General features: G+C 36.6%; 3 protein-coding genes across 9 annotated transcripts; 1 reads left to right on the forward strand and 2 right to left on the reverse strand.

The window, feature by feature from the left end:
* Positions 1 to 2,362: 2,362 nt before the first annotated feature.
* LOC108998748 (photosystem II 5 kDa protein, chloroplastic-like) lies at positions 2,363 to 2,920 on the forward strand. Its single transcript, XM_018975447.2, has one exon. It carries the CDS (start codon positions 2,450 to 2,452, stop codon positions 2,780 to 2,782), a length of 333 nt encoding a protein of 110 aa, XP_018830992.1. The 5' UTR covers positions 2,363 to 2,449; the 3' UTR covers positions 2,783 to 2,920.
* An 860-nt stretch (positions 2,921 to 3,780) lies between these two features.
* LOC108998735 (sulfite reductase [ferredoxin], chloroplastic-like) lies at positions 3,781 to 8,485 on the reverse strand. The gene is made up of 8 exons (XM_018975424.2): positions 8,167 to 8,485; positions 6,678 to 7,460; positions 6,304 to 6,600; positions 5,839 to 6,036; positions 4,894 to 5,028; positions 4,648 to 4,764; positions 4,398 to 4,556; positions 3,781 to 4,243 (listed from the first exon to the last, which is right to left on the reverse strand). Exons 1-8 carry the CDS (start codon positions 8,332 to 8,334, stop codon positions 4,037 to 4,039), a joined length of 2,064 nt encoding a protein of 687 aa, XP_018830969.1. The 5' UTR covers positions 8,335 to 8,485; the 3' UTR covers positions 3,781 to 4,036.
* Positions 8,486 to 17,332: 8,847 nt separating this feature from the next.
* On the reverse strand, positions 17,333 to 22,982 carry LOC108998729. Of its 7 annotated transcripts, none has more exons than XM_018975412.2 (3): positions 22,898 to 22,982; positions 18,709 to 20,788; positions 17,333 to 17,659 (listed from the first exon to the last, which is right to left on the reverse strand). In XM_018975412.2, exons 2-3 carry the CDS (start codon positions 20,694 to 20,696, stop codon positions 17,656 to 17,658), a joined length of 1,992 nt encoding a protein of 663 aa, XP_018830957.1. In that variant the 5' UTR covers positions 20,697 to 20,788; positions 22,898 to 22,982; the 3' UTR covers positions 17,333 to 17,655. The 7 variants fall into 7 exon arrangements, with proteins under 7 accessions (XP_018830957.1, XP_018830952.1, XP_018830955.1 ...); XM_018975407.2 differs by having other exon boundaries at positions 22,692 to 22,924; XM_018975410.2 differs by having other exon boundaries at positions 22,204 to 22,924.
* Positions 22,983 to 24,898: the final 1,916 nt, after the last annotated feature.

A 24,898-nucleotide genomic window follows, 5' to 3' on the forward strand; every position in this document is an offset into this window, starting at 1 on the left:
AGAAATAGAATTCAGCTAAGCAACAAAAATGTTATGTCCTCTCTATGTTCTGCTCCATATCTAACTTGTGTGGACTCTACCTACTTCGATCACATGAAATTTAAAAGCTCTGTATCATCACCATCAAAAGGCCAATGGTTCATGATGGGAAAAGAGGAAAAAACGAAATTTCAAGAATTCCCAGAATAGAATCAATCTCATTTTGCTTATTTATTACGTATTTGATGGATGAACGCGAAGAACACTGTATTTAAGCCTGAATTATCTCATGGGCTGGAGATGATTCTTTCCTCCATTCCAGTTTGTTATGCGAATTTTAGGCATTAACAATGATGATGGGCATGAATCTCGTTTCTTTAACATTGTGTCCATGAAAACTCAAAACTCATGACCTCTTATCCATCGAAATTAATATGTTGAAGAGGTTGAGTGTATCTAGATTCAAATCCCAAACATTCCTCATGATAGAGGGAGATAGATGTCATCAGATTACAAGGCCATTGACATTCACTAAAATACATGTATGCAACGATGGAAAGTGAAGCAACCGCATATATATATATTGATCAAAGTATTGTTTCAATATTACGAAGAATGCATAATGGCCTTCCGTTGCTATGATTTGGATGTCTTTTTGAAGTGTGGTTTCCATTATTCAGATTATATATGTTAATTGCGATGAGTAGACATTATATATATTTGGGACACTTTCATGGCTTTCTCATTAGTGTACAGAATGCATGCTTTTGCATACATGGAAGTAATAGTTGGAGCTCATGTTGTGGCACCATCAATAAATATATATAAAGGTAGTTGAGAAATACCTAACCTGGGCCTTTCTCAACTACCTTTGCATTTATTTTGTATCTGTTCTACTCATTTCTTTCATGGGGATTGGGTGGATCGAGCATATATATTAATATAATGACCTTAAAACAGCTGTAGAATGAGGAATGATACGAAATATTAAATGTGGAAAGGAGTAGAGACCAACACAAACCATGGATCGAGAAGTCACAGCAGCTTTCATTGCGCGCCAAGAAGCAGTGTTACAGAACATAAAGAAAATCATCATAGATCAAGGAGATACACATTTACTAGCACGTAGAGGCAATTGCACAGCCACTCTGTGAGGGGAGTTATCCCCTGGGCTAGACCAGGGGAAGTGCCTGGGCCCAAGCCCAAGGATAAGGACTGGGCTGACATAAGGGTACACTGACAAAAGGGTGGCAAGAGGGACAGTCTGACACTCTCAGTGGCCAACAGGCAGCGACATCTCGTGATCCTGAGGACCTGAACTTCGACGCCCAGACGTGTCAAAGAGGTGGGGATGTCTGACTAAGGCCACACCGCATTAATGAGATGGAGAAAGCCATGCTGCATTTAATGCATCCCAGGACTCGGTACACTACAACGTGAATTCTGGATGTCAGGAACAGTTGCCATCAGGTTTGAGTGATTTGCGACACAGCAAGTGAACGACAGGGACACCCGATCTCATACAGAGCGACACGCCCACTACCATGAAGGTCGGCCAACCAAGTATAAATAACCTCCTCCCACAACCAGTGGCGAGGTTGACACTTATATACACTTTTATTATCATTCTCTTAAGATATTCTCTCTTCATCTCCATCACTGAAACTGACTTAAGCATCAGAGGTACCACGGACCATGAGCTCATCATTCCTCATCTTAATAGGAAGCAGTCCCGAGCCTCAATAGCGTGGAGTTGCCTAGGCCGCGAAACACGACATCGACACACTCCTTGCATCATTGGACCAGACTATGTAATTAGTAATAGCAAGATCAGATACAAATTTGTTCTCGCCATCTTTTGAAACCTCAAAGTTGAAAAAAACTGTGCACGTGATCTCATTGTGCAATAGTAGGCAGCTTCAAACAATCTATTATCTATTATCTACTTGACTTCCACATTCACTTAAAAGGGAGACAGAGAAGCGGTTATCACGCCATTGGAGAAAGGATATATAATTGAAGCCACATATAAAACTTTTTAGCTTCTGATGAGTTTACGGTGCCTTTGAATTTGCTTCTTTTTTTTAATTTTCCTTGGATTTTCTCCGTGCCAATTAAATTGTCGTGCGTCTTTTGAGCTTGTAAAAAATATTGAAATTAAGATAGATATCGGTCTTAATTCAATAGCCAATTAAAGCTGAGATGCATAAATATTATCATTAATTGAAGCAATTGGATGTATCACTCAAGAGGTTTGGGGAATCAAGAGTTTTCAGTAAGATAAAATATACACGTGGCAAAGACCCATTTGCCAACACATTTCTTTGGATAAGGAAATGGATGAAGCCCTCCAAGCACGCACTGCCTCAACTTTCTTCACACTTTTAACAAGCAAAATCATCTGTACTCTATATTATCAAGTCAGTCACCCGTTTCTCACCAACAGAAAGAGAGTAATCAGACTGCAGAGATGGCATCTGTGACCATGACAGCCTCATTCCTAGCAGCCTCAACTGCTACCAAGCATCCTTCCGCTTCTGTTCGCCGGAGCCTCATTGTTGCCAAGGCTGTAAGAGCCACAGAAGCAGAGAAAACCAACTTGGAATTCAAGCAGAACAGCAAGGAAGAGAGCAGCAGTGGGAGAAGGGACTTGGTCTTTGCAGCAGCAGCAGCCGCTGCAGCATTCTCTGTTGCAAAGATTGCCATTGCCGAAGTCGAGCCAAAGCGAGGGACCCCAGAAGCCAAGAAGAAGTATGGACCCGTCTGTGTCACGATGCCTACTGCACGTATCTGTCGCAATTGAGGGAGGGGATTTGATTTTCTTGAGTTTATTGTTTATGGTTTGGTCCGAGGGAAATGTAAAAGATGTAACTCTATGCATATCTGTATGATCCTTTTCATTGGAAGAAACTCATGTTCATTTTAACTTTCATCTGCTAAATCTGCCCATATTGATCAGAGTTGTTGTAATTATAGTGATATGAATTCAACTTTTTTCTTTTAAGAAGAAAAGGGAAACGTAGCCACAAATTCGGACAATTTAAACACACATATATAAGCAAACAAAATTGATTAGAAAAAAGTTCAGTAAAATGCAAGGTAAAATTCGAGCAGGATCATACATTCATAAAGGTCATGTAAAAAAGGAATGACGAATGCATAGAACTGTTGAAATGAGACAGAAGGAGAAGTTTGGTGTCAGATTAAACTAACTTAAAATGTACTTGAGGCCAGTTCGAAGCTCTCTATCAGGGATTCTCATATACTAGCAAAAACAATTTTTCATCTCCATCGTTGAGATTCTGGAAGTGTTTTAGTTCCCTCTTATATCTTTGCTAATTGAGATTGCTAAGTTCTTCAGAATGTTTAGGTATCTTGAAATATAAGATGCTATCTCATTTATGGTACACCAAAAAGGGTAAAGAAAATCGATTCACGATTCAACAATCACGCCTTCAAACATTTCACACTTCTTAACAGGACAGAATCGATTTTGAGAAACCCGTACCTTATTTTTTTGCACAGCATTTGAGTTTCGTATTGTAAACAAGCTATTTGATGTGCCTTCAGCTACTTTCCTAAGAAGATTGAGACGGAATAGCAAAAATTATTTTGGTGGATTTGTGACAGATGCCTCTCAGGAACTACTATTATCATACAGATTCCTAGTCAGGAATTCCTTTAACTTTATGCATTCTCAACATGTAGAACAGCAATTTCGACATTCTTGGAACTGAGATTTAACTTCTTATGAAGCAAGAATAAATAGCAGATGGCAGATATGGCAGATAGGATACAAAATTCAGGCAAATTATGAAGCAAGAATAAATATATAAACTTCTTAACCAAATGGCAGATAGGATACAAAATTCAGGCAAATTATATAAATATGGATGCTGTAAAACCAAAACACAACAAACTCGATACAAAATGATACCAAAACCAGTATCCATTCACTCCAGCTGTTACCCGAAGAGTAACAGGTAAGAGAGTTGATCCTCATTCACCTTAGCCTTTTATGACATGGGAAAACAACCGAATGACTTCCATAGCAATCTCATTCACCCTTTCCATTTTGCTGGCACGCAACAAAATTGCGGATCACTTCCATGGCCAACTGATGAGCATTCTTGTTCTGCAGTTTGGCAAGTTCATTCATTGCTTCATACGTCTCCTTATCAGCAAAAAGCTTCAGGTTGAACCGCGATGTTGCCAGCTCTGGACCATCCCATTTGTTAACCAACTCCTTAAGTTTCTCGAATCCCTGACAAATAAACAGTCCACATCAAATCGCTTCACTATTAGTCTACTGCAAAAGTCAACTATCATTTTAATGTACAAAATTTGAGACCTGGCTATCTTTCTACACATAGCCCATAGGGACAATAAAGCACAGGATCAGTTGCTTTGTTACTCACCATGCGGGTTGTGAAGTCGCCAAATGATTCTTTGGATTGTCTTCTGCGTTTCCAATGATAAAACAAAGGTTCCAAAACTTTTTCAAGGTCTTGAACCTTAACCTTATCCATGAAGCTTCTTGCTAATGAAGTTTGATTGGGTCTTCCACCAAGCCATATCTGGATTTTGACACATTAAAAGTGGAACTCATAACCTAACATAAAAGTTGATTATTCAATAAAAGGAGAGTTGGGCAAGTGGCAGTAATACCTGATAGCTGTTCGGACCATCACCAACAAGCCCAAGCTCAGCCATGTATGGTCTAGCACAACCGTTGGGGCAGCCAGTTACCCTTATAACAACAGATTCGTTGTACTTAAGACCGACCTGAAATCACAAAGGCTTCACCCATTAGTACACATCAGGATTCCTTATCCCTATAGAGACATAGAATTGGTTTTCCACGTGTCTAGTGCTTCTCTCAATTAGTATATAAACCTGAAATCTTAATTATACCTTCTCAAATACATCACGAGCCCGCTTAAGGATGTCAGGTATTCCCCGTTCAGCTTCAGTTATTGCCAGTGGGCAAAGTGGGAAGGCTGGGCATGCCATTGCAGTTATGTTGAGAGGGTCTACATACCTAGGTTGCTGTAAACAACCAACAATCAATATATGCCCACAAAGGAAACAAGATCCGAAGAAATCATACCAAAGCTTAATGAAGTACAAAGAAGGGAAGGATTGATAACATCCCTTGAACTTGAAAATGGTGGAACCCTACACGATTTCCCACTGATGATAATGCAGTTCAAAAAGTTACAGCTTCGAGAACAAGACTCTGAATATTGAAAAATTTTGGACATGCAGAGTTAATCAGACAAGTGTAAAATGTTTTACAAAGGACTTGAATCAAATGTGTACGTATATAGGTAAATTTGAAATTCAATTGATGAAGGGCAGTATAAATTTCAATAAATGCCTTCCTCTTATCTCTTTGGTATTTACCAGAAAAATAATTTCAGAACAGAAAGAAAAGATTATTGTTTGCCTTAAAATCAACAAAAAATTTACTCAACCTCCTACTATTCATACAACCTCCACACTCCACATTATTTTTAATTTTTATTATTTTTTTCTTTTATTAAATATTTATTATATAAATAATGAATAAATAATTTAAAATAATTTAAAAAGAATAAACTCAAAAAAAAATTTATAAAAAATATTAAAAATTTAAAAAATTTAAAAAAGTGTGGAGTGTGGAGTGTGGTGGAGGTTGTGTAGCAAAGCTCTAAAATCAATTGCATATAAATCATGTGGACAAGGTGGCATGTCAGCATTGCAGGGTAATCCCACTTCGTTGAAAAGGTTGACTGGTTCAAACTGAAAAATTTTGACGGAGTGAAAGTGCAGCCACAAAACCATATTAGCATATGCTGAAGAAAATGAATATCTCACCAGCAGACCAGCCTGAGCAAGAGCTGTAGTGATGGGACGCTTCCAAGCATTGCGAATATCACACAAGATTATATTCTGGTTCGGTGTGAGTCGCACGCTCAAATTATACTTCTCTATTATCTCCCTCAATGTCTTCTTCATTTTCCCCCCAATACGACCATTATCGACATGAAGCCCACAAAATAAACTGCCATCACCCTGTTAAAAATTTTGTACAGTCAGCAAAAAGGGCAAGGATTAGGGGATTTAAGACAATGACTTAGTCATAAAGTTATGATTTGAGATAGTATATACTATAAATTAAGTAGGAGGAGCCGAGGAGCAATATATAAAAATATAATTTTTTTGATAACTACACATCATAATATAATTCTCATTAAATATTTTTTTTCATAAGTAATTCTCATTAAATATTTGACACCTCAACACAAACTAAATACAACTAAAACCAAGTCCAGAACAAACCTGCTCATGCCATCCCAGGTAACTTTTAAATTCCCACTCCGGCAACTCTTGGAACGGCTCAAATTTCTTTCCATAATATTGCTCAACGACACTTCTGAACTTTTCAATCCCCCAGGAGCTGATCAAATATTTCATTCTACTATACTTCCGATCATCCCTTCTTCCATTTTCCCGCTGTGTAACAACAATGGCTTTCACTGCATATAATATATCCTCTTTCGGCACATAACCCAATGGTTCTCCCAAACGAGCAAAAGTTGTCTCCAACCTATGTGTTCTTCCCATTCCACCACCAACCTGCAATAAAAGATGTTAACTATCAAACATAAGCCATACAAGTAAACATGGAAACTTTTGAGATTTATCCATCTTACATATATGTTGAATCCCTGAGGTTCCCCTTCATTATCAGATACAATGACAACACCAATATCATTTGTAAGAATATCAACCGAGTTGTCTGTAGGCACAGTGACTGCAATTTTGAATTTCCTTGGCAAGAACTGAGTTCCATAGATGGGCTCAGGTGAATCAGAGAAATTTGTTCCATGAGAATTATCATTGCGGGCCTTAACTATTTCAGGAGGTTCTGCCGACATGACTCGCTCCCCATCCACCCATACATCGTAGTAGAAGCCTGACTGTGGAGTTAGAAGCGCAGCAATATTTTCTGCAGTTTGCTGTGCGAATAGGTAATCTTTTCTTGTGAATGGAGCAGCAGGAGCAAGAACATTCCTGTTGAGATCGCCACATGCACCAAGAGTTGAGCCCATGTTTTTAATGATGGTACTCATAACGGTCTTGAGATCCTTCTTCAGAACTCCATGGAGCTGAAATGTTTGTCTGGTTGTCAAACGAAGTGTTCCTATTCCAAATTGGTCCGCAAGATCATCCATTGTCAAGTAGAGTTCGTTTGATACTTTTCCACATGGGTTCTTTGTACGAAGCATAAATGAGTAATTCCTTTGACCACGGTCATCTCTATTGTACTGTTGATAGCTCCCGTGGAACTTGATCATTTGTGTGGCAGCCTCATTTATATTTGGAGCATCCGTCAACATCTCCTCATTAAGAGGGTATCTTATGTAATTACTTTGTTCTTTAAATATTTCAACCTTACTGCGCTTAGTCCCGGAAGCAGTGTCATGCTTTGCTGGCTGCAAAAGAAGAGATTGCTCAAAATTTTTGAAACCAAGTAGTTTGCATAGCAAAATGAAGAGATGTCAATCTAACAATCACAATCCTCCAAAGGTGAGGTGCATTTGAGCCTTATATTCGCTAATAATCAAACAGATATGTTTCATATTTGACCTCAATAATTACTTATCAAAAAAAGAAAGTAATTTGACCTCATGAATGTAATTGTCATAAAAGCTAAGTTGAGTGAGCTATTCTTTTTGTAGGTTTTCTAACAACAAGATGGGAGTAGGAACAGAACATGATCGCTTCGAACGCGTAAACCGCTAACCCCTTCAGACACCAAGAAAAAAAATAATTAAAAACACTACTAAAAAACTCCAAGAGCTATTTGGGTCTCAAAGAGCAATTTTCATAGTCCGACTAGGAACGAGATCTTCCTTGCATTCCAAACAAGTATTAACAGACAAACAGACAGAAATGAGAAGAAACTATGAACCGAAATCACTTAAAGTGGGCCTCATTTCTTAAGCATTTAGCTCCTCTACTCACTCATCCACCCAGAGATGTCGCAACAGAGTAAATTTTATCTATCTTTTCCTACATTTTCTAACAACCCAAACAGAGCTAACTCAGAGAATCAAACTTCAAATTCAAACCAAAAAAGACAACAAAAAAAAAAAAAAAAAAAAGAGCTTTCAAAAGAAAATTGTAGAAACATCGCACCGTGGCCACGGCTCTAATAAGCGAAGGACGATAAGATGAAACAGAAACGGAGTGCTGGCGTGGGAACAAAGAAAGAGAGTTGGAGGACCTGAGGCCCCGAAAGGCCGGAAACTGAATCTTCGGGTGATCCGTGACGGCCGAGTTCGCAGCTCCAAAAGAAGAAGCCATGGCTTACTCGAATTCGAAGACTAATGGTCAAGACTAGGGCTGGAGTGCAAGGGAACGAACGAAGAGGAAGAAGAAGCACAGAAAGAAACGGTTTAGAGAGAGAGAGAGAGGCTCGCTCTCTGTCACTCTGTGCCTGAGTGAGCGCGTCTCTGATTGAATGGCTGCTATGGCAAAAAAAATAAAAAATAAAAAGTAATTCCTAACGTGCGCCGTCACGTGCTTGTCACAAGGTAACCGAAACCAACCCCCCGCCCCCCGCGGGCGGAGTACTCATTTGGCTGCTTTAATTTGTTTGATGAGAGGTTTTGGTTTCGTTTGAATTTGAAGATGAATTTGAAGATGAATTTGAATTGAGATAAGTTATAAATAATAATAAGATAAATTAAGATGAATTATAAATAATAATGAGATGAATTGAAATAAGATAATTTTTGAAAATGCTGTGTGTTTGGATTGAGAGTAAGTTGATATGGTTTTAACTTTTTTGAGAAGAGATAGATGTGGATCTCATAAATTATTGTATATAATTTTTAATAAATTTGTTTTATTTATAAATATTTATAAATATATTTATAAATAAGTAATAATAAATTATAAATTACCTACCTAATTTTTATTTTTTTTAATATAGCGAATAATAATATTTTCCTGATTACAATATTTTTTTCTAATATAATTTTTTTGTAAAATATCAAATAATAATTTTAGTAGTATAAAAATTACATATCAACCAATCATTTTTTAAACTAAATTTACGTATAGATCTCATAAAATTAGCAACCATATTTTCTAAAGAAATTTGTTACAAACTTCCTCATGTATGTAAATAAGTAATCTATTGCCACACCAAAATCAAATTTGTAATACATTTGAATCTCTAACTACACCATTATAATCCTAATATTTATTATATACATATCAATGACCACTCCTGGCTTTCCACATACGAATGGCAATGTCATCCCTAATTGTAGCCATAGCTCGGGCTGATTCGACGGTCATGTTAGGATGACGTGTTAAAGCTGCGGCGTCACTATATGCACGACCGCTTGGACCGAGCTCCCTATTTCTCCAGTCCTCAAACAACCAGTCGTTCGACGTCGTCATTCTAATAAAAGTGTGTAACATAAAACATGCAATGATTAGATCCCCTTGCCTCCCAACTTTATACGCAATCATGAGTCTTAAAATTCTAAATCGTGATTTCAAGACTCCAAATGTACGTTCTATTACGTTACGAATGCATGAATGACGATGATTAAAATCATCCTTATATCCCCTAAAACCCCGCTGATCATGATGGTCACTTCTATGATATCTCTCTCTGGAATAGGGGCCATAAATCCCTGAATACATGGGTACACCGAATTGACTAGATTATAATGACCTATTACCTATTAATAGAAAAAAAAATAAGGCTCTTACCAACCATTCCCACATATGTAACAAAATACATATAAAGAGAAAGAATTTGTAGATAAAAATAATTAAATAATATTAAGTATTTACCATCGAGAGGCATTGGAAATTGGTTGCGGCCCTAACTCAATGCATCGATGAATACGCGTGCATCATGCGAACTTCCCTCCCAACCAGTGTACAGGAATGTGAACTTCATGTCAAAGTCACATACACACAAGACTTTTGGGCAACTCGCCCATGCCGGTTGCAATATGCCTTGTGCACCTCTGCAGGTACAATGGCGTCGATCATGGTCCCATCAATTGTACCAATGCATCCCTGCAAACGAAGAACCCATCTTATTATGGTTGCGTACGTTCAAATAATTTATTAAACAATAACCCAACATAATCAGAATTATAATTTGTTATGTACCATAAACAACTTACCTTAAACTAATGATAATTTCCCGGATTGCTTACAATTGTTTGGTGCACCCCGGATGTGTGAGTTGGGTAAATAAGATGTGTCACAAGCCTACACAGGGCCTGCATAACTTTCCTTACGTGGGAGTTAATAGTTTTCGTTGAATGTTGAAATCGCTGCCCCACAATCCGTTGTTCATCTCTAGCCGCCACTACCGATGTGAACATGCCTAATTGTTCCTCGACGGTCAACCATTTTCTAGTATCCTTCAAAAATCTATTTGAACGTAACAAGCTGCATAATGTGTGGAAGGCATCAACCTCCATTCGAAATAACTCACGAGAATTCCTTGGATTTCCATTCAAAACTTCCAAAATATATTGATGTCCCCGCAGGCTGATATTATGTTGTGGCATTCTAAGATTCTGTTGCGTTTCTCTACCGGCCCTCTCAAGAAATGCGAGTGTATCAAGATCATCAGTTGCAAGTTCATCTCCACTATTATCAGTCGAACCCCCATCACGAAAGATGTCATATGCATCAAGGTTCACGTTCATCGAGGAGCTTCCTGCTGACCAATTCGCATGATGCACAGTGGGTTAATTCGCACTTTTATCTTGACAACAACTGTAAGTAATCTCCCAAGTTAACAAAATAATCATACATTATTATAACCATATAATTATTATGCATTAAGGTGAATAATCATGCATAATTCAAACAGGGCCTTAACCCTTAAAATCAGGCCCTCATCTACTTCATCTAAATTAATGGTCTAGCAATGATGGTCGAAAAAGTAGCAGTATATAAAGTAATCAAACCAATAAATCATCTCATGAAAGGTATGAGAAAATAAATAGAGTCACAATGCCATAAATAATAAAATACAACTCATGCATGCTACTTTAACAATTACGAGTTCAATCGTCCCTCCTGGCGACATCCAATGACAAGAAGAACTGCCGCATATCTGGGTTTAGTAATTCCTTAATTGCACTAACAAGTTGTTGAGGATCCAACCTCGAGGAAAGCTCACTGAGCAATGTCGCACAATGACTAATCGGATCGTAACCGCCATTAGTGGCATCACTAGGCTGTGATCTTTTGTTGCGCTTTGATGAATCCACAGTTTCTCAATCCTTATACCGCTTACGTCGTGTGATCTGCATGCATTTCATCTCCTCCACGGCCTCAGAAAGTTGTATCTCAAACTCGCTCTTTTTCTTCTGCGGCCTACGTGATGATTGTATCAGTGCATCAACTAAAGGTGACCCGATCCCCATCAAGCCAATAAAGTCATCATTGTCAATGCGCAATCCCTGTTGATTGCCAAACGTGGGAGGGCACCGAGCTCGCATCTCCTCATCAAGGCTCCACTCTTTGTCGCTATCTGCGGGCAACTGTGTTGACTCGTGTTACATAGTCACGTATGCAACAGAAGCGCCAAACATAGTGCACTGCTTTTCGTACTTTGGGCAGCCGAAAGTACGAAATCTCCCCCATTTCGATTTAACCTAACAATTACAGAATATACATACATGTTAATAATCAGATGAGTAGTGACCAAACTTGCTTTTTGGTTAAATAAAAATACTTAATAAGTTTATTTTTACCCTGATGGTTCCTAGCACTCATCGCTCGCGATTACTGTTTTCGTGTCGGGATCCCAACCCAACCCAGTTTGGCTCAATAAATCAGTAAACAAACGTTGTAAACCCTTCAACCTCGTAAGTTTTCCACAAACCTAGTTCGCGTCAAACACTTTTACACCAATAGCGGTGAGTCGCTGAGCATGAACTCCATGCTCTTTAAACGTGATCTTTCCACCCTTTAATCTACCGTGAAGGGCATCCTGGTAGAGCATGTCAATGAATATCTTCTCCATGGCATCGCCCCAAATCGCATGATCTCGACTCGTACTTTCCGGATCATCCATTTGAAATAGCTAAGAAATTGGTAATATAACACCAAAAAATATATTGTTCGTCAAATATGCAACATTACAGGCAATATGCCTTAATATAAGTAATAACCTAGAATTAAAATATAACCCATACTTGCTGATATGGACGATATCTAGCAGATGAGCGTAAGGAGTATCGCTAGAAGAATATGGATGATGGAAGTTTATTAACAAAATGAAACTTTGTTATATATAAATACACTACAATAGCAGAACAAAAAACAAAAATCAAAAGACCCTACTACCACATTCAAGCATGCATACCAAAAACAAAACACCAAAAACAGAACAATAATAATTTTTTTAAGTCCTATGAAATGATGCCCCAAGCAAACTACCACATTCAAGTATGTAAACCCAAAAATAAAACCACATGCACGGCAGTAGCAGAACAAAAAGCAAAAATCAAAACATCTCACTACCACATTCAAGCATGCATTCCAAAAACAAATGCCAAAACACAAAACAATAATAATTTTTTTAAGTCCTATGAAATGAGACCCCAAGCAAACTACCACATTCAAGCATGCATACCAAAAACAAAAATAAAACACAGAACAATAATAATTTTTTTTAACTACTATGAAATGAGGCCCGAAGAAAACTACCACATTCAAGTATGCAAACCCAAAAATAAAACCACATGCACGACAGTAGCAGAACAAAAAACAAAAATCAAAACACCCAACTACCACATTCAAGTATGCATACCAAAAAAAAAACAAAACACAGAACAATGATTTCATTTTTGAAACAATGAAATGAGGCCTCAAGCAAACTACCACATTCAAATATGCAAACCAAAAAAAAAAAAAACCACACGCACAGCAAACCATAAACATCACAAGATTATGCATTGTTAAATAATCTCATTATGCATTATCATTATGCAATTTAAAACCATAACATCTAAAGAAATGAAATGGGTAAACATCATAAATATTTTCGAAATAACTGACCATTAGAAATGAAAATTAAAATAAAATGAAACTTAGCAGTGTCGTGCTCATGAGCAAGCTTGCATAATATGGATACACATTTATCTCGATCAGTAACCACTACAATAAAAAATTTTAGGTGAAATTCATCTCCCAACTAGAGTCACGCCAACTGAAATTTGTGCATTGCATAAATAATATCTTAAAATGAATTGAGATGAGTTAGATTCACATACTTGGAAGGACCGTGTTCTTGGAGCCGTGGTGGTGATAGAAATACTCCGTGGGTGTTTATGGTAGGATTGACTTCTAGAGGTGCGGTGTTTGCATATTTTTGAAATGGTGAGTTTCATTTGTGTAGGCGATTTGGGAATTTGTCATACAAGGGGCTACGAAAATAAAAATATTTCTACACTGTTAAACGTGAATCTATTGTCAAAACCCTAGACGTGTGTTCGCAGCGTTTGGGTCAGGGGGTAGGGGAATCTTTGTAAAAGGAAGGGGGACGTGATGTGGTATGGTTACCAGGTAGTAGATGAAACCCAGCTCAGTTGGTGGGGATGGTATCTCTCATGTGATCAACGGACCTGGGTTGCCTTCGCCGTGGGTCTTGAGATGCTTCCACCTTAGGCTGCCTTCCAACACATGCATTTCATAGATTGCAGATGAGATACCCCCTCGCCCATGCCGTGAAGTGGCCTGAAATGGTGACGTCTAGCGTCAATGACGGCAGGAGATGGGTCTGCCCAGAGTGAGCAGCTCTGCGTCGAGATGAGGGGTGCGTGAACAGGCGGTGAAGGGGGGGGTGAGGACCTTCGGAGCCTTCATTACACCCGTGTAATGAAAACAGTCCTTTGAAAAGTAAAAAGCAACGGTCAGTAAGTATTTTGTCTTATATGAGAACACTTGATTAACAGAAGACTTTTCCGTACGAAATGAGTTGAGATTTCCTGAAGTCACCTTTGAATCCAAATCACACCATAGGAGTGGTAATATGTGACACGATTCGTTAATCTAATATGAATATGACACGATAAAAGTGGACTAGAGTTTAGCGTTAACGGGTTCGGGTCAAAACGGGTTAACCCGTTAAGACACGATTGCTTAACGGGTTAATAAGGGATCAACCTGTTATAACTCGTTATAATCCGTTAAGAAAGTTAAAGTTACAATTATACATTTATACCTAAAGATAAAATTGTTGGGATTTTAATTTCGATATTTTTATTATTTGGATTGTAATTTTAGACTTGTAATTAGTTTTATATTTTTCATAGATATTGTGATTTTAACATTTATATAAAATTACGCTAAACTTAATTAGGTCAAATGGGTTAATTTTGGGTCTGTTCAACCCTTTTATATAAACGGGGTCAAAATGGGTTGACACAATCAATTATGTTAATGAGTCGTGTTAGGGTTTGAGATTTTGACACGATCCATTATGTTAATGGGTCGGGTTAGGGTTGATCTATATAATATAATATATATGTATTGATACGACACAAACACGACCCGTTAACACGATTTGACACCCCTAGTTCTAACTTCTACACCCACCGATGGTGTAGTCCGAGTATTAAGGTTATAATCGAGCTAAGCCAAATCGATTTTTTGCTCGTCAAGCTTGAGCTCGATTTCGAGTTCAACAATTTTATTTTTTTGTTTGAGTTTAACTCAATAAGTTAAATTTTCAACTCAAACTCGAGCTCATCTAAAAAACGAGCTCGAGTGAAAGCTCGGCTCGAATATTGTTTATTTTTTTATCTTTTGAATAAGATTTAATAATTAATAAATTAGATAAATAAAAAATATAATATTAAATTTATATAACTAACAAGTAGAACCTTTATTGAATTATAAGATTTTAAAAATTTATAAATAATTAATATCTAATTAGTTGATATTTATCCATAATAACAATATATTATATGCCTATAAAAATTATTAATATATACACGTAATACGATAACATACGTCTATTTCATATATGGTTCCCACATACAAGTATATTAAATTATTAAATCTTATCGACTAATTATTGTAAAAATTATAAAATATAGCTATGAAGTATATTAAATATGTAGACATAAATAATTAGGTTACATATTATATAATTAATTATAAAAGTATTATGCTTATATTATTAGTTAATACATATATATATACATAGGTGTATGTATATATTTATCAATATATGAATGAGCTTTAATTGAGTCGAGCTAACGAGTCAATTTAGACATAAACGAGTGAGCCTTAACAATTCTTAACTTAGTTGAATCGAGTTTTGTCAGATATGTATCATTTACTAATCAAGCGGGTATCTGCTTTCACAAGCGAGTTTTTTTTTCACAAGTCAAGTTCGATTTGAGCTTAATCGGATGAGTTTCGAGCGGGCTATCAAACAGACTGATTCATTTACAGCCCTACTGAGAATGAGTCTTGATAATGTTATTTGGTCTTTTTTTTTATTCATTTTTATACTCGTAATATCTTACACATTTTAAAAAAAGAAATTCACAATATTATTTAAAAATACTTATTTAATCGCTAAATTAAAAAAAAAAATTGCCGAAACCCTTTTGTCCGGACAAGTAGCATTATTCTTGTTTTATTTTATTTTCTTGACGGTCAATTGCCTACTAAACTATTTCTTTATTTTAAAAGGAATGAAAATTTGTAAAAGTAATTGTTGATGGGAAGAAGCTAAAGTCATCGAGATAATGTCCTGATGAATTCTCTCAACACTATTTTTTTTTTTTAACTTAGTGAGTGATTAAGAAAATATTTTTGAATGAATGTTGTGATTTTTTTTAAAAATATTTAAGGATATAAAAAATGAATAAAAAAATAAACAAAAAATGTCAAATAGCCTTATCGAAATCTTCATGTTTTACTTACATCTATTATTTTTCCAAATATATTGGTTTAATACTTAAGTTTTAGATGAAAGATATTTCAAACAGTATTCAATTATATTGTAATTAATAAGAGCAATTTAATTTTCATTATAAACTTTTAGTTTTCCATTAAATGGACGTGACATTTCAAATAATTTAATATAATAATTATTTAAATAAAAAAATTATTTAAAATAGATAGATCAGTTAATATTATTAAAGATAACAATATATAAGATGACCCTACGAATCTATGCGTATCTACGAACCACAATCACGGTCCAAGATCGAGCGGTCAGGGAAGAGTGACAGACTTCCGGTGAGTTTTCCGTGATACATTGCAAATAACAATAAAAAAAACTTTAAAAAAAAATGAGCAACCAGCAATTAAAGTTGGAGACTGTTACGAGGTCCACTTCAATTTCTTAACAAAAAAGAAAAAACAATGACAAAGTATAAAGTTCAAAACTTTATAATCATAATCCGGTTGACCTAAAGGTAGCTAATTAGGTTTAGTTAGGATGTTAAGTTGAGTTGAGAAAGTTAAATTTTTTTATAAATAATAATAAATTGAGATAATAGAATGAGTTTTATGGAACCCACCTAACATGAATTTAGATGTGTTTAGATGTTAAGATGAATTTAGAAATATTTATAAAAAGTTGAAATAAATTGTGAATTCTACGTATAAATATGTATTCAGTTGAAAAAAATTGTGGATCCCAAGTATAAAGAAGTTTTGAGTTGAGATAAGTTTAGTGAATTGAAAATTGAGTGTTTGAATGTTAAACATGGCTTAAAATTAGACTTAGTTCAGTCCAAGTACCAAACGGGACAGCTAAACTTCAGAACCATAGCTATTTTGCCTAACTTTTTTGGTAAAGATGGCTTAAAATTAGACTTAGTTCAGTCCAAGTACCAAACGGGGCAGCTAAACTTCAGAACCATAGCTATTTTGCCCAACTTTTTTGGTTTTGATGATTCATGTAACTAAATGGAATAAACCATAAAATCTTGACATAGTTACTTCTATAACCAGAACCTGTCGACAGGGGTTTCATACAAATTGCTGGCATCCCATGACCTCTAACCTGATAATTCTTGCTAATATGAGTATAAGCTATCTTGCAGGCTGATGCGGAATCAAATAGTATGGCCTAAAGCTCAAAGTTATGAAAAGGAAATAAAACATTAAAAAATGTGGAACGAGTGACATCAAGCAATGCATCGGCTCCATAACAACATTGTGTGCTTCTAGTTCTAGTTGAAGGGCAATGAAGCTAGTCCCTAGGTTGTGAGCAATCAGGCCAGACACTCCATCGAGTATTGTCAATGACGCTTTGAGATTGAAACAAGCAGAAGAGCTCACCACAATATAAAGCAGGACAGATTATATGTTTAAAGGCTGAAGTTTTTTCCATATATAGTTCATAGAGCATGCTTTGCATAACAAGTTCACATGGTTTCTGCATTTCTGATTGTAGAGAAGTCAAAAGGGAGGAAGGCAAAACGGAGGAGGGGGGTTAGAAAAGGGAGGAAAAGTAAAGCCGAAGAAGAAAAGAAATTTGACACAATTCAGTGCATTTTTCCCATTTTACGCCATTGATTTCTATGAAGATCAAAGCCACCTGCCACCTTGGATATGACGAGTTCTTCCAGTCAAAGGCTAGCTTCATCTTCAAACTCAAAAGGCTTACCTGTAGAAACCAGAACAAGGTACTGGTATCATAATGATGTTTCACCAATACTCAAGAACATTCTGGGAAAAAAGAAGGATTGTGCTGAATTGACAGTGTGATAAAGACAGGACAATGATGCATATGATAGTTGTTCTATGCCAGAGTAGCAGGACATCTTGGGTTTAAGAGACAGAAAGTGCGAAACTTCCATTGGATTCCTCTAATGGGTCTTTAGTAAATCAAAACATGAAACTCACTTGGTCAGCTGGTGATCTGTAACTCTAAGCAATGATCAATTGACAAGATTCTGAGGGGTAAGTGGCCAAATCACGAGTTGGGTGCCAGAGAGCAGATCAAAATTCAGACTCTGAATTTTTCTCAGGAAACTTGATTCACCTTGCCATTTTGAACAAAACAAAACAGCAAAGAGGAATTGATATATCACAAAAAGGAAGGGGATATATGGAGCTGCCAGAAATTGAGCTTTGCAAACCTCGAGAACGTTTATCTTTGCCAAATTAAACCTCAAAAGCTCCACCGGCAGAAAGGGGCTAATTCATCTTTAATATTACTCACCCAGGGAAGAAAAAAACATATACACAGACTAAAGCATACATATGAGTTTGTTGAAAAGAACTAGTAGATTAAGGTACAAAAGAGGTAAGATATAAATCAAGTAATGAGTCAGTTATAACTTAAATACACTTAACGGGAAAAGAGAATTAGACAGTCAAAGTTAGAGGAAATGTATGCTTTTGGTGTATAGAACAGATGTATTTCCACTTATCACTCGATATGTGGTATTATACTGGTTTGTTGTAATCGATTATTTCATCTGATCAGCCAATACATCAAGACACAATAATATTGGCAGGGTTACTCTTGGCACGGATACTCCTAAATGAAAATGGCAATGATTAAAAATTTAGGTGAAATGAGGTCCTAAAGCCCTTCACATGCATACACATAAACCAGACTGTAACATGTAACTTAAGCAAGCGATGAAAGCAAATATAATAAGTTCCCATTCCACTAAAGATTATTCAGGTTATGTAGAACATACTCACTCTGTTTGAACCAGGGATCGCTCCCTGCGGACATATTGAGCTATGCTTTCAGGATTATTGTCATCCTCGGCCTTCTTTGCTTTCCCAGTATCAACATCACCAGGTCCTTCAACATTGATTTTTCTGATACTTTCTTTTTCCTTGACTTTATCCAGAAGAACAGAAGCTTCTGTATTAACAGCTGGGTCCTCCATATCATCTTTCCCACCTCGAGCATTTGAACTCAAACTCGACCTATTTATGGCATCTTTTGGAACCATTACATCTCCTATCTCAGACTGCTTTTCTTCCTGATCCATCTCTTTCTCCTCGACCTTGGAGTCTGGTGTGTTTTGTTGACCTTCAGCTGATATTCCACCTTCATGTACTGCTTCTGCAAGAGAATCAATCTTTCCAACCTCCTGATAATTAACCTCCACAGATTTGACAACATTGACGTCGACATGCATAATCTGGTCCTTAATTTCTTCATCATGGGAAACACCTCCCTTATTTTTATCCTGGTCTTCTTCCTCTTTGCTTTCTTTCCTGTTCTGTGACCTGGAGCTTCTTCTTTTCACAGCTTTAGGGCCCACTCTTTTCTTTGAGTTCACATGCTTTTTCACTGATTTATCACTGTCTACCTCAATGAAGTCAACTTTCACAGCTTCTCCACTCCCTTCCACATTACCTGATCCCAATTCTTTTGCCTGAGAATTAGATACCAGCCCGATAACTTGTGTGGCTTCTTCATCCATTTTAGGTTTATCTAGCTCTTTTTCAAAACTAGCATTATGTGGTTCTTCAACAACCTCATTAATCACCACCTCGGCTTTTTCAGGAAGCACATGCACACCCATTTCTGCAATAGCATCATGATCTTTATCTTCTTTGACAAGTATCTCTGCTGGAGTTTTCTTCTCTGGCTCCAATTCCTTTGCCTCTTTCTCAGCATCTACCATCTCCTCTTTCAAAGTTGCTGCACTGACTTTGGCACCATCCAAACCCACTTTCTTTTCAGAACTGGCTTTGGTTCTCACCTTGAAACAGTCGGTGGCCACAACTTCAAGCTCAAATCGCTCTTTCCTCAAATCCAAAATTTCACAGTCACCATCTTCGTACAGAATATCATGCAGCCCCTTGTCAGAATCAAAAGCTTTGATGCGTCCGGTGAACCATTTTCGTGACCCTGACCAGTAAACCTTAACTCTTTTGCCAACAATCCTGTCATTATCATCATCCTCCAAATCTATCAAACGGAAAGCAGGCACCTCCTTCCTTGGGCGGAGCCTAGACGAACTTCTCTCTAGGGACAACCAAAATGCCTGTGCCATTTCCCCATCTGCTCCCCTCTTTCGTTTCATTGGAGTGGGAGTGTCCTCTTTACTCGCTTCCTTCATCATGTTTGTCTTTGCATCCTGCTCTTCATCAACAATTTTGGCACCACCTCTTGCCTTAGTCTTTCTAGCTGCAGATTTTTCTCCCATAGACTTACCACCAGAAACTGCCTCCGTTACTTCATCCTCCAGAGCCCCAAGTTTTAGATCATCATCTGCACCACTGCCTTTCAGTTTGCTGCTCTGTTTGGCCACTTTCTTTCCCATATACTTATCAGCAGCAACCTTCCCCCCTACTTCAGTCTTCAAAACCCCCATTGTTAGATCAGCATCTATGGTAAAATCATTTGATTTTCTTACCTCTTTGGCCCCAGATTTCTCTGTCTTAGGCTTGTTAACAGCAGATTTCCTCAGCATTTCATTCTTCAGAGCCCCTAATTTCAGATCATCGTCTGAAGTGTCATCTTTAGATTTGCTACTATTTTTTACAGCAGACTCCTCTTCCTTAGAACTACCAACAACCTTTCTCATTACTTCGTCCCTCAGAGACCCAGTTCTCATCTCATTATCTACAGAAGCATCTTTTGATTTGTTTGTGCCACTGGTAGCATTTCGAGTTGTGGACCTAGATTCCTTCTTATCCTCTTTCTTGGCCAAACCCTTTTTGGTCATATTGAAAAATCAGAATACACAACCTGCAAACCTTGTGACCCAAAATATTGTCAGGGAAACCCTACAATGAAGCACCAGGCTAAATATAAATCCTGCAACAAAGATTGTTACAAAAATAAAACAATCAAAACATTGTTACAACAAAAATAAAGATCAGAAGATTTGTACCAAGATTGAGAAAAAGAAGCTAAAACATATAATCAAAAGAACAAAACAAAAAATAGAATTAAAAGGAAGTGCACAACCCTATACCTTTAAGAAAAACACACATTCATGAGAGATGAAGACTTTTACTTATCAAAAAAAAAAAAAGATAAAGACTTTAAACTCAGACCTAGAAGAAAACGCCAAAAAACTAGCAACTGCATTTGTCATATGCAGCCAGTTCTACAGAAAGTTCATGAATCCATGTACTGTTGAAATGTCTTGCCGTTTCTTTTAGGGTCCTTTATCTTGACCATTAATAGTCAGGACTAGTACTTTGGTTTCTTTCAAATAAAATTCATGCATTAATCACCAAACAAGAAAATAAGTCTTAAGTAGCTTAAGTGTTTGTTATATCGTATTGTTCAAAATTCCTGAAATTTCAGAATTTATTAATAACTGAGAAATTTTAGTGCCTAATTCATCAGATATAGAACTTCATCAAGCAATGCAATGCAATCCCATTGAAGTCCAATAGATACATGAATCATCAAACCAACATTTGGATGAGAATAGCAATTGTCAATATATATACTACCCACTAATCTCATTTGCTTCTTTAAACCCATCTCAGAAATTTTTCTGCTTGTTTGTTTGTTTTAGGGAGTAAATATCAAGTTTCAGAGTAGTTTGGTGACTGAAAGCATTCAAGAAGAAGCCCAGAGACAAACAAGCACCGACTCAGCCCCCAAGTAAAACACTGCTAATTAATTAATTGCATGATAAATGCTGCTATTTTTAACCCAGAAAAGAATGATATAGATACATGTGTATTTGAATGTGTCCAGATGCAAATGCATGTATTTAATAAAAGCAACAAAAATGGAAAATAAGCAAGCAGCCATATCTTGGCTTCTACTAAAAGGAAAACCACAGCCGAAATATGTGCAAGACAATAACAAGTAGAAAATACAATGAATTGAGAAACCCCACAAGGGTGATATCAAAGCACTCAAGAGAATCTCAAAACCAAAAAGGAGCAAAACTTGAATCTTTACTTTGGAAAACCTAAATTTCATCACAATAGAATAGTAGCAAACAATAAGATGCCTCATCAAATTTTCGTAGATCAAAACAATCAACAGAGACCCATAAACCCAAAACAACCAAAACCTGAATGCCGATGTCAAGCAAACCAATTGCATCACAATTGAAGCCTAGAAAAATACATGCAACCCAAAAATCACAAGAAAGCCTTGGTATGAAGGAACAAAAATGGTCGAATTGAATTCAATAATCATACAGCAGAAAACGCAGGTGGGTCGGGGGCAAATTTTGAAGATTTAGTTAGAGAACCTCTTACTGCTTCAGACACTGCTTCAAGCACTGAGCTCAATCAAGAAACCCCTTGTTGCTAACGAGAAACTTGTGGCAAACTCTATTTTTGCTAAAGACTTCACCAATATAGTAGAGAATTGTGTGCAGGGAAATCCCACTTGCTTAGCAGAGCTTCCCAGTGAACCATGTTTCAACTTCCCTGAGAGGGTTCTTAAATAGGGCCCTCCCCGCAGAGAAAATGGAAAGCAAATAAAGAATTAGCCCATTCCAACTCAGAAAACGCAAACATTAAAAGCGCAAACATTAAAAGCTCGGGAAACTAAATTAGAGAAATTCAATTTACAACCAAAAACCACATTAACGCTAAAACCTATTCCAACAAAGCTTAGATATCAAGAATCCTGGAGAGGTCATAAATTGAATCATGCAATAAATTCACCCAAACACAGTAAAAAAAAATACAGATAAAACCCAAAACCCAAACTGAACCAAGTAGGAAAAAATTAACCAAACCTGAAGTGCTGGAACAGAACTAACCCTAGTTTCTCCAACCCAAAAGTCCTTTGATTTCCTTGACAAGTAGACCAAATAGGCCATTGAAAGTATTAACTGGTGAAAAGGAACCTAAATTTGGAGCTACTTGGACATCAGGAGGAGTAGGAAAAAATTAAAAAAAAAAAAAGGGAGCCTAAAAAGCAATAGCATGTTGGATGAAGTACCTTGAGGCAGTACCCAAGTCTGGCCACTGGTTTGTGCGCCTTTGACACAGTGGCAGTGACGTGCTTTCTGGGCATTGACGTGAGCATGTAGAATAGCACTGTAGCAAATCACAGCACTGGGTACTATGCCATGTCAGCTTCGGAATAGGCGGGAAACATTCTTCGACGTTTGACACGTGGCCGGATTAGGTTGGATGTAGTAGCACCTGTACTTTCTTGTAGTTCCAAGTAAAAGTAACGCCAGAATATACGCTAGTTTTGCAGAGTAGAGGGAAGTTGCTCCAGGGCTTGGCTAAACTCTTAAATGTATATTTTTCATTTTTTTTTATCTTTAATTTTATTAATTTTAATTTTATTTATTTATGTGATATATTTATATTTAGGCTCCGTCTGTAACTTTCATTGAATTAAAATCAATTCAATTCAGTTTAATTTTAAACTGTATTTAATATCAAAACACTCAATATTTATAAAAAAAAAATTTAAACACCTAATTCTCAAAGAAAAATTATATACACCATACTACTATCTCATTTTCATCCCGCTAAATATGATATGACACATTTATCACTATTAAATGATCATTTATTACATGTTTATTTATCATCTAATAGTGATAAGGAAAATCTTATACATCACACCACCATCCCACTTTCATCTCAATATATATGATGTGGCACATTCATCTCACTAGTGATAAATATGTTATATACTATTTAGTATGATCAAAATAGGATGCGAACGTGGTGTATAGCATTACTCATTCTTAAATCACTAAATTCATCTCAACTCAAAACCTCTTTACACATAAGACATATAACTTTTTTTCAACTTAACACATTTTTACAAGCGAGACCCATAATCTTTTTCAAATTCCCATATATACATTTTAACTCTTCTTAACATTCAAGCACATGACTCCACAAAACTCACTCCATCATCTTAACTCATTATTATTTTTAAAGAACTTAATTCATCTTAATTCAATTCAACATTCAAATGGAACCTTACAAGCTAGGATAAAGAACATATTATCAATGCTATTATCATATTTGATTTTTTTCAAAAAATTATTTTAATTTTTTAAAAAAAATTCAAATCATGTTAACAGCATAGGGGGTGTATTCTTCACAACCGTTTATAATTAGCATTGCTCAATAAAGAAGAGTATTTCTCAACAGACTATTTAAAAAAATAAAAACTTTTAAATATATAAATTAAACTTTCAAATGATGCATTTAACAAGGAGTCAACTCAAAAACCATCCAAATTCATTAGGGTATATTAGTTATAATTCATATCATATGATCTACCATAGATTTGGTTAATTAAAATAGCACTGCCAAATAGAGAAAAATATATAAAGTATCCAATTTTAGATTATGGATAAGTGTCTAATTTATTTTAGAGTAATTCTACTCTTGGTCTGGTTTACTCTCCGACACCACACACTAGTGATGTGGCAAACCCAATTTCCTAAAAACGGTATAATGACCACCCCTCTCTCTCTCTCCCCTCCCTGCCGAATCCATCTTCCCCCCCCCCCTCCGCGAATCCCTCTCCCCCTCCCAAAACCAGAGTTCAGTCTTCCAAAATTGGAGGTAAGTAATTTGTTTTTAGGCTTTTGTATATGGATTACTTTTTCCGAAATGTGTAAACTTTGAAGGTAACTCCAAAAGATCCACTCTATCCCTAAAAACGGAAAACAACAAACTCTAAAGCATAAAATCTCAATTCAACCCCTATGATCCATCCACACCGTGAAACAATCCACAAAGAGAATGACGTGCCTCAAGAGAGAGAGAGAGAAACTCTTAGACCCTGCGTGCAGATCCAAAGACAAGAGCAACGACGAAGCAGAGTAAAGCCCACCCCAAGGATGGGAGGTGGAGAGGGCAGCAGAGGTGGGGCTAGGTGCCGGGGCTTCAACTGTTTGGGTTTGAGCGGTATCGACCAATGAGAGAATAATGGCCATGAGAGTCATCAACAATGAAGCTTTGG

Source organism: Juglans regia, chromosome 14, assembly GCF_001411555.2.
Source record: "Juglans regia cultivar Chandler chromosome 14, Walnut 2.0, whole genome shotgun sequence".
Classification (NCBI taxonomy): domain Eukaryota; kingdom Viridiplantae; phylum Streptophyta; class Magnoliopsida; order Fagales; family Juglandaceae; genus Juglans; species Juglans regia.